This window comes from Callithrix jacchus, chromosome 12 (genome assembly GCF_049354715.1).
Source record: "Callithrix jacchus isolate 240 chromosome 12, calJac240_pri, whole genome shotgun sequence".
Taxonomy (NCBI): Eukaryota; Metazoa; Chordata; class Mammalia; order Primates; family Cebidae; genus Callithrix; species Callithrix jacchus.
Window position 1 is genome coordinate 4,671,760 of NC_133513.1, and position 17,669 is coordinate 4,689,428.

The following is a 17,669-nucleotide window of genomic DNA, read 5'->3' on the forward strand; positions in this document are numbered from 1 at the left end:
GAGGGATACGCCCTGGGCTCTGCCCAGGGTGCAGCCGGACTGACCGAGCCCCTGTGCCGCCCCCAGTTCCGCCACAAAGTCCGCTTTGAAGGGATGGAGCCGCTGCCCTCCCGCTCCTCCAGGGGCTCCAAGATCTCCCCGGATGTGCCCCCACCCAGCGCTGGCTCCGATGCATCGCACCCCTCCACCTCCTCCAGCCAGCTGGATGGGCTGAGCATGGGCCTGGGCCGGCTGGGACTCAGGAGTGAGCCGGTGCCTGAGCCCTCCCGCCTCCAAGCCGTGTTCGAGGCCCTGCTCACCCAGTTTGACCGACTCAACCAGGCCACAGAAGATGTGTATCAGCTGGAGCAGCAACTACACAGCTTGCAAGGCCATAGGAGCAGCCGGGCCTCCGCTGCTGCTTCGCGTGGCCCATCCCCGGGCCCACGGCCAGCAATGCCCAGCCGCCTTGTCCGGGCCAGTCGGGGTGTGGACCTGGCCACTGGCCCTATCAGGGCACCACTGTGGGCCAAGAACAAGGTCCACCCCAGCAGCACTTAGGCCCCTTCCCTGGGGTGGCGCCTGTGGAGTCACAGTGGACACCACTCAGTATTACCTTCTGCTGCCCTCAAAGCCACGGGCCAGGCAGAATGGCTGCACACAGGTTCCCCAGAGAGCAGGCAGGGGTCTCTCTCTGTGGGCTTCAGCACTTTAAAAAGACTGTGTGGCCAGCCAGGACCCAGGGTCCCCTTGCTGGCTCCCTGGGGGATGACACAGCAGTTAGTGGGTATTTGCCAGCCTCTGAAATGCTAATTTATTTCCCCAAGTCCTCAGGTACAGCGGGCTGTGCCCGGCCCCACCCCCTGGGCAGCTGTCCCCCGTGCTAAGGCCGCTGGCTTCAGGGAGGGTTAGCCTGCGCTGCCGCCGCCCTGCCCCTAAGTTATTACCTCTCCCATTCCTGCTGCATTCACCGCGCCGTCTGTGTCTCATGTCAGTAATTTATATGGTGTTAAAATGTATATTTTTGTATGTCACTATTTTCACTGGGGCTGACAGGCCTGGCAGCTGAAACGGCCCTGTGCCCAGAGCTGGCCTCCCGCGCAACACCTGCCTTTCTTGGTAGGCGTGGCCGGGCTTCAGAAGCCCAGCTGCTGCTTGGATGCGAGCAGGGCCTTGGGCCGTCCCCCAGGCAAGGCCTTGTCATCCTCCCTTGCCCCAGGCCAGGCACTGAGAAAGCAGCACCCAGGCCTGCTGGCATCGGGTCTGGGTGAGGAACAGGACTAGGAGTGGTGGTTAGAGGAAAAGACCCCTCCTGGGGGCTGGCTCCCAGGGTGGAGGAAGGTGAGCATGTGTGTGTGAGTGTGCGCTGTGTGGCCTGGGCAGCCCCAGGGCCCTCGGAGCTGGCTGCGCCTGCCTCTGTGTACCACTTCTGCAGCCTCAACGCCCCCCAAGCAGACAAGGTCAATAAAGAGTGTCTGACTGCAGTCCGCGCCCGTGTCTGCGTGCAGGGCCACGGCTTTATTTCACCGACACAGTACCGTCTAGGGCTGGCCTCCGCGTCACACGAACTCGGTGAAGTCCTCCACAGACGAGATGAGGCGCTTCCGCTGTCCCATCTCGTAGCCAGGTGCGGGCTCGGCTGGAGTCTGTGCAGGGGCTTTGGCATGGGCCGGGGGGTGCACCAGAGGCAGGCTGGGGTTGGAGTACGGGGCTTCCTCGCAGATCTGAAGGCAGAGGAGGCTTGGGCAGCAAGACCAGGAGGCATAGCACCCGCTCTGCTCATACCCCCACCCTACAGCTGGGGCAGATGCCCTGCCCTGGCCAGCCAGCACCCCTCTCTGAGGGAGCCCCATCTTCCCTACCCGCTGGCGGAGCCTCTTGATGTGGCGGAGCCGGGCGATCCACTTGGAGGGGTAGATGTCAGTGGGGTTGGAGCGGCTGTGGTGCACCTGTGAGGCCATCTGGGGATGGAGGCAGGAGTGAGCTCGCTCACAGGTGGCACCTGTGCCCCACCAGCTCACGCCTGGATGCACCCCACTCACATTTGCATGCAGGGCCATCTGGCGGGCCACAAAGGACAGGTTACGGTCAGACACAATCTTGGCCACGCTGGTGTCCACAAGGCCCTCCATGTCTGAGGAGACGCAGTGGTCATGCCAGGCCCAGGGCCCTCGGCCCCGCCCCGCCCCACCCCACCCTGGCCCGGCCCTACCATTCCTGCACTGCAGCGACACCAGGTTGCACTCATAGTCCAGCGGGGTGATGATCACGTGGACAAAGTTGAACTGGCCCTGCCCGACAACAGAAGGCGTCATCCCCACACACGTGTGCCGAGAGTTGCTCTTGGCTACTGCCTGCGCGTACTGCTAGACGCTCGTCTGCCCCCAAACTTCCCCCTCCCTTGGGTGGGTGTGTTGGTCCGGCCTCTCTGGGACCAAGCCCACTCCACACCTGGGCACGGAACCCACATGTGCTGGAGCTGCAGCCTCCACCCGCTGGGGCCCTCGTGCCTCTGCAGCCACACATCCCAATCACTGCCTGCCCAGCCACGAAGTGCCCTGGGGGCCATGCACCCCATCTCGGCACGGCCACACCCTCCTCAGCCTCCCCGGCGCCCCTCCTCGATTGTCTCCCCTATGGTCCTGGCCCCTCTTGGACTCCACCAGCAGCCCCAGTTTTGGGTTTTGGTTTGGTGCCTGCCACAGTGTCCTAGGGCTCTCGGAGTACGGCCTCCAGCCTGCCTGCCCTGCCTGGGCGTGCCAGCTCTCCCTGCCATACTGGACAGAGCACCCAGGATGTGCTCTGTGACATCAGCCAACCGAGCCCACCTCCAGGAAGAGGGTGATGCTGGTTGCTGCTGAGTCGTATGTGGCAATAACCAAGTGAGAAGCCTGGCAGCTGCCACAGGGGGAACCGCAGGGACCAAGGGCTGAGAGGGCAGACAGGAATCCCCACTGCATGGTCCCCGCCCAGCACACCCAGTCTGCACTTGCCAGCTACTCCTGCAGAACCCCGGCAGGAGGGCCATAGGCTCCATGGCACAGATCAGGAAACAGGCTCAGAGGTGGAAGCTCCTGCCCACGGGGCTCTGAGCACTGCGGCTTCTCCTCATTGTCGTGACCGAGGCTTGAGGACGACCTGCCGCTGACCCAGGACACAGCAGTGGGCACTTGCCTGGGGCCCGGCCTGAAAAAGCCCCTCACTCACCTTGATGGTACCGAGCTTGAAGTCCTCGCCGGAGTCATTGTAGACAATGGACACAAAGTCATTGCCCAAGTGGCGCTTCTTGTCACAGCGGTGCTTGTCCACATCCTTGGTGGGCATCAGGGTGGCGATGTGGAAGATGGCTGTGGGTGGGCAGGGCCAGGTGGGTTTGTGGGGCCAGCGCTGAGGCCCTCTGCACCTCTCACCAGGAATCTCCCGATTCCTCCGGGAGCTCTGGGGCCCTGTGGGGGCCAGGTCCTCTGGTGCCCGGCCAGTAGCCCTCGGCTCTCCATGGGGGCAGAGCTTTGGGAAGCAAAGCTGCCAGTCCCATCACTGCCTCCACACCCATGCTGCTGAGCTTGGCCCCAAGGTGTAGGCAGCTGGAGCAGGTGGGGCAGCGGGACTGGGTGGGGGCCCTGCCCGGAGGCGTGGGGCAGTGGGACTGGGTGGGGGCCCTGCCGGGAGGCGTGGGGCGGCGGGACTGGGTGGGGGCTCGGCCGCACCTTGCATGATGTCGTCGTGCCAGCAATAGGTGAACTGGCCGTCCTCACCACACACATCCAGGCCTCCCAGGTACACCTTGTCTGGCTGGCAGTCCTTCAGCTCGATGAGCCGGCCCAGGCCCGTCAGGAACTCTGTGTACCTGTAGGAGCCATGCTCGTTGGACAGGATGGCGAGCTCGCTGTTGCTCTGTGGGGAGAGAGAAGCAGCAGGGTGGCATCGCCCCCGGGCTGAAGCCCAGCACCTGGCTCCAGGCCCTGCCCAGCTGTGAGGGCCTGCAGAGCCTGTCACTGAGGAGGGTGGGGGTGCCCAGAGGGCTCTGCAGGGAGCCCCACTCTGGTTCCTGAGGCAAGCAAAACCACTCCATTCCAGCAGCCACCCAGGCCAGACACCTGGGTGTCATCCTTGACTCCCTCTTCCCTCAGCCTTGTGTGCTCCTGGCCAGCAAAATCAGGGAGCTCCACCCTCAAAACACACCCAGGACCCTGACCCCTCAGCAGCCTGCCCCCAGGGGCCCACCCCGTTCCCACAGGGACTATCACTGTCCACCTCCACAATCCACACAGGCAGGAAGGACTCATGGAGTCTCAGCTGAGTCAGGCCATGCCCTCTGCTCAGAACCATCCCAGGCCCTGCCCTTTCCCTCGGAATGAAGGTGCAGCCTCCGGAGTGCCAAAGCTGCCCATGCCTGTTGGCTCCAGTGCTCGTCCAGCACCAGCACTCGAGCTGGGGAGTGGTGCCCCACAGCACAGGCTGCCCCCACCCCTTATGCAGCCTCCACCTGCCCGCTCCCTCACCACTCAGCTGTCAGCTCACTGACACCGGCAGCCTCCCCAGCCCCAGGACCAATACTGCCCGCCCAGCCCTTCCCACTCCCTGGCATACTGGGTGCTCACACACTGACCTGTCACTCTTGCACTCAGAGCACCACCTGGCACGGAACTCAACAAGCACTTGATGCTCTAGAGGACCCAGCAGTGCTGAGCTCCTGATGGCAGGAGAGGACCAGACTCCCACCCCCAGCAGGCCCCGTCCTGGCACCTCGGCTAGCCCCGCAGCCTCACCTGGCCTTCGCCCACATACAGGACGGCGATCTTGTGGGTGTCATACGACGGGATCTGATCGAGGAGCTGCACCGACCGCTCAAAGGACTGTGACTGTGGCACACAGAGCCGTGCCTGAGCCCCAGAAGCCCATGCACGGGGAGGCCGCCCCACCTAGGCTGGTCACAGCAAGCTGCTGCAGGGAGCTGAGGCTAGAGCCCTCTGCAACCCTGAGCTCTGAGCAGCAGAGCGCCCTGCCCTGCCCGTGCCCCTGCTCCCCGTCCCCGCAGCCACACAGCTCCAGGAGGCTACAGGAGAGGGAGGCCACACCCACCTCATTGGGCAGAAGGATGGGCTTGTTGGACTCGTCTCCAAAGAAAGGTGAATGGTAGAGCTGCAGGAACACGAAACTGCATGGGGAGGGACAGGCGCCAGGTGAGGGCCTGGTCAGGGCACCACAGCCCACGGGAGGCCAGAGCCTGGCCATCTCCTGCTCCACCGCCCTCCCGAGGGGCTCCAGCAAGCCAGGAGGAGCCTTCCCCAGCCTGCTCGGCCTGGGGCAGCTGAGGCACCAGGCTCCCGCAGGACAGGTGTCAGGAGCCCTGCCCAGAAGCCAGAGGCCCACCTGGGGTTGATGCCTGGCACTTTCTCTGCACTGGAGGCCGCGGCTCTGCTCTTAAACGCGTCCCTCTCTACCCTCTTGCCCCTGCGTGATGGGGCCGAGTCCGAGATGGTGTATCCTCGGGGCCGGAGGCCACTGGGCGAGCGGGGGGAGCTGGAAGGCAAGGGACCCTCGGGCTGGCCCCGGCTGTCTTCTCCTGGGCCTGACCAGGTAGCACTGTCCCCATCCAGGATCCCTGACTGTGACCGGGCCTTAACCTCAGGGCTCAGCCGGCCTACTTCGGCCTTGTCCCCCGGGTCGCCGAGGATGTCCTGCAGCGTCTGCAGCTCAGGAGAGGAGCTGGACTTGCTCAGGGGCTGCGAAGGCTGGAAGGGGAGGTCCACGGAGGGCCGGCCACCCTCGGAGGAGACGGCGCGCTCGATGGGGATACCCCGGGCCAGCTCCTCTGCGTGGAATGACTTCTCCTCCTGGCTGGAGGTTGAGGAAGACTAGAAAGGACCATCCCAAAGAGAGCCCCCGTCAGGAGGCACCCCCGAGCCCATATTTGGAGGTGGTGAAGCCCGTCCCAGGGCCACAGAACAGCCCAAACACCAGGCTATGGCCCCACCCGTGAAGCAGCAGCACAAGCAGAAGTGTCAGAAACCCAAGACCACAGGCTGCCCAGCAGTGAGGGTCCAGCGCAGACCGTCTGTGCACGAGGGATGTGGAAGAACATCTTGCCCAAGTTCACAGCGCCAGTTCCTTGGGTGCAGGCACACCCAAGCAGAGGCTGTGCCTCCCCAAGGAGCCTCCCGAGCCGTCCAGGCTCTGAGCCACACTCACCCGGCTGTAAGCATCCGTGCGTCTGTCTGTGCCCAGAGCCGGCTCGAATTCCTCCAACTCTGGGGGCTCCACTGGGGCAGGACTTCCCTCCTCCATGACCACGGCCGAGTCTGGGAGGACACAGATGGGGCTGCTGGATGTGGGGCTAGGCCAGGCCCTGGCGCTCACGTGGCCTCCGAGAACCAGCCTTTTCCCAACAAGAGGGACAGCAGCCCTGCGAGCCTCCCCAGGGCTCTGCTTGCTGCTGCCACCCACCGAGCGGGCAGGGAGGACACCTGGGAGGACCCGGTGTGACCCTGACACAGGCGTCTCCAACACGAGCTCCTGGGGGTCGGCAGCAATCAAGCTCTGCCCCCTGGTGTCCACCAGCAGCTACCCATGCCTCCAGGTAGGCAGGGGCAAGATACTCTGTGCCCAAGACGGGCCTCAGCTCTAGAAGAGCGAGCGCCTAAGACCAGCCCTCGGTCACCGAGAGCTGTGGAGGAAGTCCCTGTTTGCACAGACAGGAAAGCCCACTCCCAAGGGCAGAGGCTCGCCCTCCAACTCCAAGCCAAACCCACAGCTGGGCACGCTAAAGAGAGAGGGTGCGAGGTTCTAAAGCAGCATTTCCTATGCCAGCATCAGGGCAGGGGGATATTGAGTAGAAGCAACAGAGTGGAACATCACAGCTCCCGGGCGCCCACACAGCCCTGCACACGCAGTCGGCCGCCCCACGCCCATGTGCAAGCTCCTGTCCACACGTGGAACCTGGCCGGGGAGCGCCCTGCATGTCACAGTAGGCCCTGCTGGGGCCTGGGGGCAACAGGCAGAGGTCAGTCTGCAGGGCCCTCATCAACCAGGGATGCAAGGCAGACGCAGCCCCATCTGTGGATTCCAGAGGCCAAGGGAGCCACCACAGACCAGGGCAAGGCCAGCACGGCGGAGGCCCAGGGCCAGGCTTCCCCTAAACAGCGGCCAGCAGCTCAGATGATGTCACCACAGAGACTTAGGCCACCCCCACCCCTCGGGCCTGAGGCTGGGCCAGGAGGGATCACACAGCACGGGAACAGGGCTCAGCCACAAAGGGAACGAGTTAAGGGGGTCCTCTGGCCAAGCCAAGGCGTTCTGCACAGACGTCGTCATGCGAGTCGGGACCTGCTCCCCAGGGCGACGAAGGCCAGACGGACCACGGGGTAAGCGGGTGAGGCGATGAGCCCCGCGTCTCTGAGGCAGAGGCGCTCTGCAGCCAACCGCTTCCCTTCGAGAGGCGCGCCAATACCTGCCCAGGAAATGCTCCTGTGCAGCTGTCCTTGGCAGCTGGACTGGTACAGGGAGGAGAAAGAGGCCACTGCAAGGGAAGCCCATGAGCGGCCACGTCAGCAGGAGAAGGGGCTACACACAGGTCGAGCAGAGAGCACAGGCCCCGTGCCTGCAGAGGAGAGAGGGTACGGCCAGCGGAGGCACGCAGGGGCCCAGTGCTGTAAGCCGCTCGGGCGGACCTGGGGAGGCCAGTGCCTCCCTCCACGTGAACAGACGTCAAAGGCCACTAAGTGCCATCTGCAGCCAGAGGGAAGAGCCGGAGGGTCTGGCGAGGAGCGCAGCACCGAGTGGGGTGGGGCCCGAGCACGCGCAGGCAGGCTCAGGTGTCCAAACCCGGACCCTGGCAGGGAGGGAGGCTGCCGCGGAGCCTGCTGGAGCTGCAGTCCTGTACTCCCCACGGAGGGGGCTGGGTAGAGGCTCCACAGGGCCCCTACTTCTGACGCTGCCATCCCCAGCTTCCCGAGTGGGGCCGGCACCTCCCATGGGCCAGCCTCCTCCCAAATGCCAGAGAGTGGTGCTGAGGCAGGCCAGGGACCATTGCCAGTGGGGTGGGCGCCCTCGGCAGAGAGGAGCCATGCTGCTGTCGCCAGTGAGCACCAGGCTGGTGGGAGCAGAGCCCGCCCCCAGGCCTGCCATGCTGCTCACCTGTGTTGGAGCGTGGCAGAGGAGGGGGTTTGGCCGTGCTGGCCGCGGGCACTGACAGCGACTTATACAGGGCTGTGTCCCGGTGCTCCTTGAAGCGCTCAGCCGCCATGAGGGCGTTGGACAGCTCCTGCAGCGGCATGCTGTTGATGTCTGAAGAGAAGGGGCTGAGGGGGTTCTCCAGGCTCATCAGCCAGCTGGTGTTCCCTGCAGAGGCAGCAGCACCCCCAGCCTCAGGCCAGCACCTCCCTGAGCCATCCCTGGTCCCCTGGGCAGCCTCCTGGCCCAGGCCCTGGCTTTGCCCTGATGTCCCTCCCATGAGCCTCAGGACCATGATGTTGGAGCCAGTGCTGCTCTGGCAACCACCTGCCCTGCTGCCCCCATCAGCTCCTGCACCAAGGCCAGGCTTGGCCATGGGGAGGCACCTCAGAGCAGCAGCCTCCAACCCACAGCCTCATAGTCCAGACCCCAGACCTCCAAGAGGGTCGGAACCCCTACTCCTCACACCCCTCAGCTGCAACACACCCAGGCACCTCTGGGCCTCTGCAGGGGCTCCCTCTGCCCTGGGAACGGGCTGAGCTGTGCCCCCATGTTGCTGTGCTTTAGTCCCAACCCCAGGAACTCAGAACAGACCGTCCCTGGAGACTGGGTTCTAGAAAAGTAATTAAGACTAACAAGGCACCAGCACAGTGGATCCTAAGCCATGACTGGTTTCCTCCTAGGAGGAGATGAACAGAGACATGCAGGGAAGACTCTGGGGACACAGAAAAGCAGCTGCCTGCGTGCCAAGGACAGAGGCCTCTGAGGAGCACCTCCTGCCGAGGAGCATCTGGATCTCATGCTTCCAGCCTCCAGGTGGAGAGGGCAGCTCTCTGCCATGGAAGCTGCTTGGTCCACCACAAGCCCCTGCCCAGCCTTGGCCACCTGAATTGCCCCTCAGGGCTCACCTCTGGAGACTTAGTCACCCCCAAATACCCCAAGTAGGCCGAGTCTGCACTTGCCCCTGTTGTGTCCACAGCTCTATGGGTGACTAGCAGGGGGCCGGGGCCGGGGCCAGGGCCCGGGCCAGCCCTGCCCAGTACCTGTGGGCCTCCGGACCAGGATCTCCGCCCAGCCCTGGGTCAGCAGGGGCACATAGGCCGCCAGGTTTGTCTTCTGCACGGGAAGCCGGGTGCTGGCTTTCTCAGCCTTCATAGCTGGTGCAGTCTGTGGTCCTGGAGAAGTTGCACTGCCCGGGAACTGGGAGGCTGGCACGTCCAGGGCGCCGACTCGAAGACCGTGTCCCCCTGGAAAAGAGGGTGGAAACCTTGTGACCACCACTTGCCCAATGCAAAGCCACCAGCTTAGAGCCAAATGCTCCACCCAGGCCTGGCAGGCTAGCACCACAGGGAGCCAGAGAGGGTGGCACTCCACCTTCAGGGCACAGCCCGCCACAGCACTGTCTCAGTGGACCCAGGGCCACAGGGAGGGACCCAGAGCCTGTCCTGCAGTCAGACCATGGCTCACTGGAGCAAACAGCGGCTCCAGGACTGAGCTGGGCTGAAGGCTCACAAGAAACATCAGCACCCAAAACAAGCTTCTCCATACCAAGCGGGCCCCACTCCACCACTCCACAGCTGTGTGGCGGGTCATGGACCTCACCCGAGTCAGGATGTGGGCTGGGCCTTAAGCCAGCCACCCTGGGCCCAGACCTTCCTGAACACTGAGACCAGCAGCAGCAACTGAGGGAGCCCTGGTGCCTGCATGGGGGTAGCTGGGGCCAAGGCTCACCCGACATGGAGCGGACCCGGTCCCGGGCCCCACGGGACACCTGCTGCCCAGCCTGGGACTCCAGCTTGGCTGGCGCCTCCTTCGTCTGTCTCACGTGCACAACAGGGCTGGAGCTGAGAAAAGAATCCCAGGCACAAGGTGGACTCGGACCCAGGCCAGCACGGTGGGTGGCCACGTGGGCTTGGGCTCAGGACAGCCCATGTCAAGGCTGACCGCCACGGAGGGAAGGAAGGTGCAGTCACCTCAACTCTGGGCCGGCCTGCAGCTCCCCCGAGTCCAGACCTAGCAACGAACGCGTCCCCGTTCCCACGCTTGTGGTCACGGTGACAAGCTTGTTCCCAACCAGCCAAGTTTTAGTCCTGCCACCAGCCAGGAGGAATTCTCCCACGGGAGACCTGGAAGACAGGCAGTGTCAGCCCCAGCTTGCCCCTGGAGCTCCCGGATGCCTCGGCTCCCGAAGGCACGCCCAGCCCCGGAGGGCCGCCTGTACCTCTTTGGCACAGCCGTGAAGTTAGAGAAGACGTATCGAGCCATCATGTCCAGACAGGTTTCCGTGAGCTCCAGGTGGAGGGTTTTCAGGCTGTCGTCAGCCTGGGCCAAGGAGTTCTCGTCTGCAGACCCCAGGCTGGCACTGGTGAGGGACGCCTGTATCCTGCTGGAGGGAGGCGCAGCAAATGTGGTCAGGGAGCCAGGAAGGGCAGGCGGAGCCACCTACCACCAGGGGGCCAAAGCTCAACGCATGCAGTGCCGAGGGCCTTGCTCGGAAGGACCCCCCAGCAGGGCACAGGCGGCCCGGCGAGCCTCAGCTTGAGAATCATGTGGACCACATCCTCCCAGAGAACGAAGAGACGCTGGGTGGGGGAGACCAGGACCAATGGTGGGAGCAAAGACTCAGGAGGCTGGAGGGACGGACGGCCCCTCACCGAAGCCCACAGGAGCACTAGGTTACGGCCTCCTGGTGAAACAGTATAGTCATGCAGAGAGGCGGAGGCCACGCACACAGGCCGGGATTGCATTCTGCCCGCAGGCTGCCTCCGGCGAGGACAGACCTTGGGGACCCCTCCCGACCTTTCACTCAGGCAGGTGAGCGGCTGCCCTGAGCTCTACACCCAGCGACAGTGAAGAGGCTCATTCTGATACAAATTTCAAAGCCCCTAGGCAGTGTTCTGCTCAGGATACAGAATGTGCCTCACTGAGCATCCCACCGCCCCCACCCCTGGCCAAGTACCACCCAGCAGAGGCCAGCCTGAGGTGGATGAGCTCAGGGCCACGGGACTCCTCGGACTGCAAGGAGATTCCAGGAGGAGACAAGTACCCCCTCTCTGCCAGTGCCAGCAGCGGTCACCCACAGGCAAGTGATGGCCAAGAGCCCACACGTGCACCCAGAAACCGGGAGAACTGACTGAGGCCGTGGCCTGGGGCCCAAGCCCACCCCCCCGGAAGATCCTGGCCTCCACCCAGACCCTCACAGGCCAGCCCCACCCCAGCGCCCTCCGCAGATGCCTCTGGTTCCCCGGCAGCTGCAACAAAAATAAGCTTTGTCGAGAATGGAGCCGAAGGAAAAATGTCCATTCTAGAAAATAGGAAAAGGCCAAAACCAGGAGCGGAGTCTCCCCCAACCTGCACTGCAGCCTCAGGGACGGCCTGGGGAGGCTGCCGACGGCCCTGGCTCTCTTGAAGTGGCACCCTGAGGGGTTCCCAGGCTGGCCTGGGGATGTGTGCAGCCAGCCCGTGCTAATACGGGGCCTGGGGACAGAATGCAACCCTTCCACCCCTTGTCACCGGCTCCCCTGAGCTGGCTAGGGAGGGCTCAGGCAGACAATGAGGTCATGCAAGCAGCCCCATGCACTGCCACCCAGGTGCTCACGGGGCCAAGCTCCAGGGTCTGTGCCCCCCGCCCGACACGGCCCCGCTACCTGCGGACCACATGTTCAGACACACTGATGCTGCGGCATCGGAAGGCCTCGGCTGCTGAGCTCTCCTTGAATTCTTTCACGGGTGGAGAGTTATTCAAGCCTTGTTTGGGGGGTCTGGCTATCCTCAGACTATGGGTGAGGAAGGAGCCCCAATGCCCCAGAGAGCCCAGCTCCCGGGAAGGGGAGAACAAGCCAGTGGAGGGTGAGGAGGATGGGTCCCAGGCCACAGGGTCAGGATGGAGAGGTCCCGCGGGTGAGATGAGCAAAAGAGCCATGCCAAAGGTCAGTGAGCGGGAAGAGACAGGAAAGAAAAACGCATAACACGTCCGGTCAGCATGACTGAGGAAGAGGGAGGCTTCACGACCGCCACAAGGAACATCCGTGCAAATTAAACGTGTGTGGGCCACCCCGACGGCAGATTCCAGGCTGTGCTGGCCAGGCGACCCCGCCCACCCGTGGAGGGCAGGCACCGCCCAGCTCTGAACCAGCCTCTGAGCCCTCAGCGGCCAGGCCCTGAAGGTCACTAGGAAAAGAGACCAGGACCCCAGGAAGGAGCCTCTGGCCGTAACGGCTGAGCTTGGAGCTTGGAGCTTGGCCCCCAGCCCCCGGCCCCCAGCCCCCAGCCCCCAAGTGCTGGAGAAAACAGTTTCTGAGCTGAGGTCACGCTGGAAAATGCCGTATTTCCATCTAGGGAAAGCCGAAACAGCTTGGGCAGGAAGGTGGGGGATGGGGGAAGCTGCTCGGATGAAATGCAAACACAGAAGCTGGCTCAGCCTTTCTGACCTGGCGAAGCATGTGATGGCGAAGCTAGTGGCAGGCTGGGGACTGCGGAGGAGGGGAAGCCCCAGGCAAGGCTGGGCTCCTTCAGGGGGGTCAGGCACCTACAGCTTGCACCCTGATCCCCAACTCCACAAAGAGGTGCTCACGGCACAAGTGGCCAAGACGGTGCTGTGGTGCTACCGCACTGCAGGCCACTGTGGCTGACTTGGTGAGGCACTGAGGGGTGTTAGCGGCCGAGGACCCGCCCTGCCTCACCTATTCCCCCAGCCATGGGACCGTTTCCACTTGCTGACCTGAAGGTACCATCGGCCAGGCCATGTGCCCCACACTGGTCCCAGGCCACAGCCCCTGTCCTTCCCCACCCCGCGCAGACACCAGGCAAACCCTGAAGGTGCCGTACCTCTTGGGCCTCTCGTTGAGACTAGTACTCCGTGCTCTGAAGCTGTCCTTCTCAGGGGTGTCATCAAAAGACAAGAGAACATTGGAGCGCAGGCCCTGGAGAATGAGCAGGCCCAGATGGCTGAGGGATGGCAGTGGGGGGTGGAGGCTTGGCCCTCAACAAGCCTGCTGGTGCCCTCCCGGCCGGGGACAAGCTGTAGGCTAAGGACAAGGTGGCGGCACCCAGCCCCCACCCCTCAATGCCTGCTGTGCATCAAACCCCTACAGGCTGCCGAGCGCCACAGGCACACCCCAAACACCCTCCCACTGCCCTCTGCCTGCCCGTCACTTTGCCCCAGCCATGGACAGCAAAGGGCAAAGAGGGCCCTGGCCCAGCAGGGGACATGGTTCACCAAGGGCCCTGGGCGCACCTTAGTGATGAATGGGACGAAATCCTTCCGGAAGGGCAGGCGGCACCTGATGAACCACATGGCTATGACATGATGGGCCAGGCACACGATATACTGATTGAACCTGAGACAAGAAAGGGGCTGGCACTCCATCCTGGCACCAGGCAAACATGCCCAGGACAGGAAGTACAAAGGCTACCAGGGCTTTCTGCTCCAAGGCATCGCTGGGGCCACGGCTGGGAGGCACAGGCCCTGTGGTGGCCACTCACTTGGAGGGGTTGGTGTACGGCAGGGAGATGGCAAACACGCTGGCGTACTGTTCCGCGGCGAAGTTCCTGTAGAGGTGAGGCAACCTGGCCAGGGCTGCACGACAGAGATGGCGGTCAGGGGAGCCGCTGTCCCGTGGGAGCCGCAGTCCCGGGGGAGCCGCAGTCCCGGGGGAGCCGCAGTCCCGGGGGAGCCGCAGTGCCGCAGTCCCATGGGAGCCGCAGTCCCGGGGGAGCCGCAGTCCCATGGGAGCCGCAGTGCCGCAGTCCCATGGGAGCCGCAGTCCCGTGGGAGCCGCAGTCCCGGGGGAGCCGCAGTCCCATGGGAGCCGCAGTGCCGCAGTCCCATGGGAGCCGCAGTCCCGGGGGAGCCGCAGTCCCGTGGGGAGCCGCAGTCCCGTGGGGAGCCGCAGTCCCGGGGGAGCCGCAGTCCCGGGGGGAGCCGCAGTCCCATGGGAGCCGCAGTGCCGCAGTCCCATGGGAGCCGCAGTCCCGTGGGGAGCCGCAGTCCCGTGGGGAGCCGCAGTCCCGTGGGGAGCCGCAGTCCCGTGGGGAGCCGCAGTCCCGTGGGGAGCCGCAGTCCCGTGGGGAGCCGCTGTCCCGTGGGGAGCCGCTGTCCCGTGGGGAGCCGCTGTCCCGTGGGGAGCCGCAGTCCCGTGGGGAGCCGCAGTCCCGTGGGGAGCCGCTGTCCCGGGGGGAGCCGCTGTCCCGGGGGGAGCCGCTGTCCCGGGGGGAGCCGCTGTCCCGGGGGGAGCCGCAGTCCCGGGGGGAGCCGCAGTCCCGGGGGGAGCCGCTGTCCCGTGGGGAGCCGCTGTCCCGTGGGGAGCCGCTGTCCCGTGGGAGCCGCTGTCCCATGTGGAGCCTCTAAAAGCCAACACGGGTGCTCTGCCCACAACAGCAATTGTCTGCTGTGGAGGAGGAAAGGCCAGGGCCACAGATGTGGCTTTCCTGACCCTGAGGCTCAGCTCTCTATCCCACAGCCAGCCAACCACAGCTTCCAGGCCAATTCCAGCCGTGGCCTGGGTTTGTGTGACCTGTGAGGAAACGCTTCTATACCTTTTTTCTCTCCCTTTTTTTTTTAAGACGGGGTTTCACCATGTTGGTCAGGCTGGTCTTGAACTCCCGACCTCAGATGATCCGCCCGCCTTGGCCTCCAAAGTGCTTGGATTACAGGCGTTGAGCCACTACGCCCGGCCACTTTTTTTTTTTTTTTTTTTTTTTTTGGGATAGAGTCTTGTTCTGTCGCCCAGGCTGGAGTGCAGTGGTGCAATCTTGGCTCACTGCAACCTCTGCCTCCTGGGTTCAAGTGATTCTCCTGCCTCAGCCTCCCGAGTAGCTGGGATGACAGATACACGCCACCACACCCGGTGATTTTTGTATTTTTAGTAGAGACAGTTTTGCCAGGTTGGCCAGGCTGGTCTCGAACTCCTGACCTCAGGTGATCCATCTGCCTCTGCCTCCCAAAGTGCTAGGATTACAGGCATGAGCCACTGCGCCCAGCCAGTCTTCTATGCTTCTAAAGGATTATAAACAAAACAAAGGCTGACAGGACCCGTCTGTGGCCCACAAAGTATACACCACCTTCTCTCCAGCCTCTACACCCAGTGCCGGCCCAGCAGTGCTGCCTTCTAAATGACAAGGGCCTGGCCAGATGTGCACTAGGCAGTGAGGGGAAGGGACAGGCACCTGAGCTCCTGAAGTCACAGTCTGGGGGAGGTGAACAGACTAGGGGCTCAGCAAAGCCCCCATGGCACAGCATGTGCTCTGATGGACAGAGAGCAGGCCGAGAACCAGGGCAGGGCCAAGGCTGGGTGGGGAGAAGCTTCTTCAGGGAGGAGCCCTCACATGGACACTAGAGGGCTGAGAAGAGCCGCCCTCCAGGCCAGGAGGGAGCGGAAGGCGAGACATCCGGTTCCCCAAGGAGGCCTGAGACAGGTTACCGGAGAAGCCCACATGGGTTATTTGAGGCAGGGCAAAGCCCGAACCTCTAGGGAACGCATGTAGGCAGGGGGCAGGGACTCACTGGACAGGAACTCCAGCAGCGGGACGGCCATGCTGGCTGTGGCCGAAATGTGCGTGAGCTTCACCACCAGAACAGGCAGCGCCTTGATGATGATGTCAGGCATCTCCACGCTGCAGATGGACAGGGCCACCACGCACTGGCTGGCACAGCGGTGGACGAGGCCCTGCTCCAGGCAGTAGACCATCTCGCGCTGCGGGAGACAGGACGCCTCAGGCCCCACCTGCCTGCAGCAGGGGAAGCCCTGCCTCTGCCTCACCCACCTCAAGTGCTCCACGGGGAGAAGGGCCCAGGCTTAGGAAGTCCCTGAATGCCTGTGGAGCAGAGCCACTGGTGCTGAGCCTCCCGAGCAGGCTCTGCACAGCAGGCTGGTCTGGTCAGTTATTCCAACACCACGCCACAGGCCAACAGAACCCAGACACGCGGGGCTCTCGTCCCCTGGTTCCGGGCCCCTAACAGGCTGGCTCTGTTGTAAGGCCAGTGCTGCCTAAAGTGGCAAGGCTGCCAGATCCCACACTAACCCTGGGCAGCGTCTTCCATGAGGGTGGTGGAAGATGAGCAGCACTCAGGCAGAGCCTGGAGCAGACGGCTGCCGGGCAGTAACCCGGGAACAGCTTCCCTTTCACGAGGCAGGCTTCACTCCTCGGAAACACCATTGGCCAGTAAGGCTCAGAACCTGTAGCCCAGCAAGGGCGGCTATGCTTTGGGGCAAGGCCCATGAGGACCCAGTGAGCCTCTTAGAGGGGCAGAACTGCCCCAACAGGGTGGGGGCTGGGCCTGAGAGATGGGCACCTGATATCAGCTCCCCAAAGGGGCCACCATCAGGAGCTGAGGCCTAAAACACAGAGGGGCTGAGCCTGAGAGTCAGCATCGCCTGGCAGACATGGCCCTAAGTGGGGGCCAGAATCTCTAGGACACCAGCTCCTTGTCCTCGAGGGCCATGTCGAAGAGAGGTGTGGAAGAATACGACCAGACCGGAGGTGTCAGGCAGACTGTGGGTGAAGGGACAGTGCCTCTGTGAGTTTCCGGCACCCGATGGTGGGTGTGGAGGGAGGCGGAAGCCAGGGCCTGTGGCCTCCCCACCCTGCGCCTCAGAACCAGCCCAGCTCCACCAGCTGGCATGGCCACCTGCCCCATGACCACGGCAATGCTCAGGCAGGCAATGCTCCTCAGAGAGCACAGACGCTGCCCAGGGTGGAAGGGGAACACTGAAGGGCCCCCAGGCCCATCCCGCTCGCCCACCCCGCTCCACCGTCCACCTGCTTGGTTTTGTCCAGGTAGTTATGGTAAGAGATTAACGCTGTCAGCACTGGAACCACGGCCAGGTGCAGGTCAGTTCTGGAGAAGCCTTCCGGGGCGCCTCGGAGCCGCTCCACTGTCTTTGGGCTTGAAAGCTGATGACCAAACCCAGGCATGAAACCCCTGCCCAGTGGCCAGGTCACTGGGGTAACCAGGGGAGTTGGGGAGGCCCTGGGAACGCAAGCCCAAGAAAGGGCATCACGGGGCTGAGAGGGCCTTCCTGCCTCCCTCCCAGGAGGGTCTCCCTTTCAGAGTGGGAGGAGTGTCTGCCAAGCAGCACACCAGGGACGTGACGTGAACGGTACAGGAGGAAAGGCACAAACAGGAGCCATCCACACTCAGTGACACGCCCTCGGCTGGAGCCCTTCGACTTCAGTCCCATACGCTGTGAGCAGGAGCAGGGGTCCCTCTGCCCTGCCTCTGAGGCATGCTCTGCACTCCAGAGTAGAACTGAGTCTGAGGGAAACGGAGCCCCAGCCTGCAAGGTCTCACTCGCTCTGCCCAGAGGCTCCCAGTCTCTAGGGGAAGAACCCTAAGGCAGCCCCCACCCCCAACCCAGGCCGGCCATGCTACCATGGAGCAGAGGGCGGAGCACAGCTGGTCCACACTGCATGGGGAGGTGAAGATGAGCACTTTGTAGCGCAGGGACTCGGGCAGCCTGCCTAGAACCAGCTTTAGCACCTTCCAGTCAGTCTCCTGCAAGGAGAGGAGGCATCAG

The 17,669-nt window shown here is 63.7% G+C and overlaps 2 protein-coding genes across 57 annotated transcripts in view; one reads left to right on the forward strand and one right to left on the reverse strand.

Moving 5' to 3' along the window:
* The window catches only part of PKD1 (polycystin 1, transient receptor potential channel interacting), a 66,439-nt gene extending 64,976 nt beyond the window's left edge, over positions 1-1,463 (forward strand). For all 19 annotated transcript variants that reach the window (XM_078344295.1, XM_078344290.1, XM_078344291.1 and 16 more), the window contains one exon: positions 67-1,463. In XM_078344295.1, coding sequence (XP_078200421.1) covers positions 67-540 — 474 coding nt within the window. In that variant the 3' untranslated portion in view covers positions 541-1,463. The remainder of the gene's footprint in view (positions 1-66) is intronic.
* The window catches only part of TSC2 (TSC complex subunit 2), a 36,977-nt gene continuing 20,761 nt past the window's right edge, over positions 1,454-17,669 (reverse strand). For 7 of the 38 annotated variants that reach the window (XM_078344320.1, XM_078344308.1, XM_078344317.1 and 4 more), the window contains 23 exons: positions 17,525-17,647; positions 16,912-17,046; positions 15,656-15,845; positions 13,636-13,729; positions 13,388-13,490; positions 12,979-13,073; positions 11,799-11,927; positions 10,373-10,537; positions 10,125-10,277; positions 9,883-9,995; positions 9,195-9,398; positions 8,116-8,319; positions 7,430-7,498; positions 6,172-6,281; positions 5,353-5,837; positions 5,062-5,137; positions 4,749-4,841; positions 3,687-3,873; positions 3,187-3,326; positions 2,192-2,270; positions 2,022-2,113; positions 1,842-1,940; positions 1,454-1,703 (listed from right to left, as the gene is read on the reverse strand). In XM_078344320.1, coding sequence (XP_078200446.1) covers positions 1,539-1,703; positions 1,842-1,940; positions 2,022-2,113; positions 2,192-2,270; positions 3,187-3,326; positions 3,687-3,873; positions 4,749-4,841; positions 5,062-5,137; positions 5,353-5,837; positions 6,172-6,281; positions 7,430-7,498; positions 8,116-8,319; positions 9,195-9,398; positions 9,883-9,995; positions 10,125-10,277; positions 10,373-10,537; positions 11,799-11,927; positions 12,979-13,073; positions 13,388-13,490; positions 13,636-13,729; positions 15,656-15,845; positions 16,912-17,046; positions 17,525-17,647 — 3,303 coding nt within the window. In that variant the 3' untranslated portion in view covers positions 1,454-1,538. The remainder of the gene's footprint in view (positions 1,704-1,841; positions 1,941-2,021; positions 2,114-2,191; positions 2,271-3,186; positions 3,327-3,686; positions 3,874-4,748; positions 4,842-5,061; positions 5,138-5,352; positions 5,838-6,171; positions 6,282-7,429; positions 7,499-8,115; positions 8,320-9,194; positions 9,399-9,882; positions 9,996-10,124; positions 10,278-10,372; positions 10,538-11,798; positions 11,928-12,978; positions 13,074-13,387; positions 13,491-13,635; positions 13,730-15,655; positions 15,846-16,911; positions 17,047-17,524; positions 17,648-17,669) is intronic. The other 31 variants (XM_078344343.1, XM_078344332.1, XM_078344341.1 and 28 more) reach the window with 7 other exon arrangements.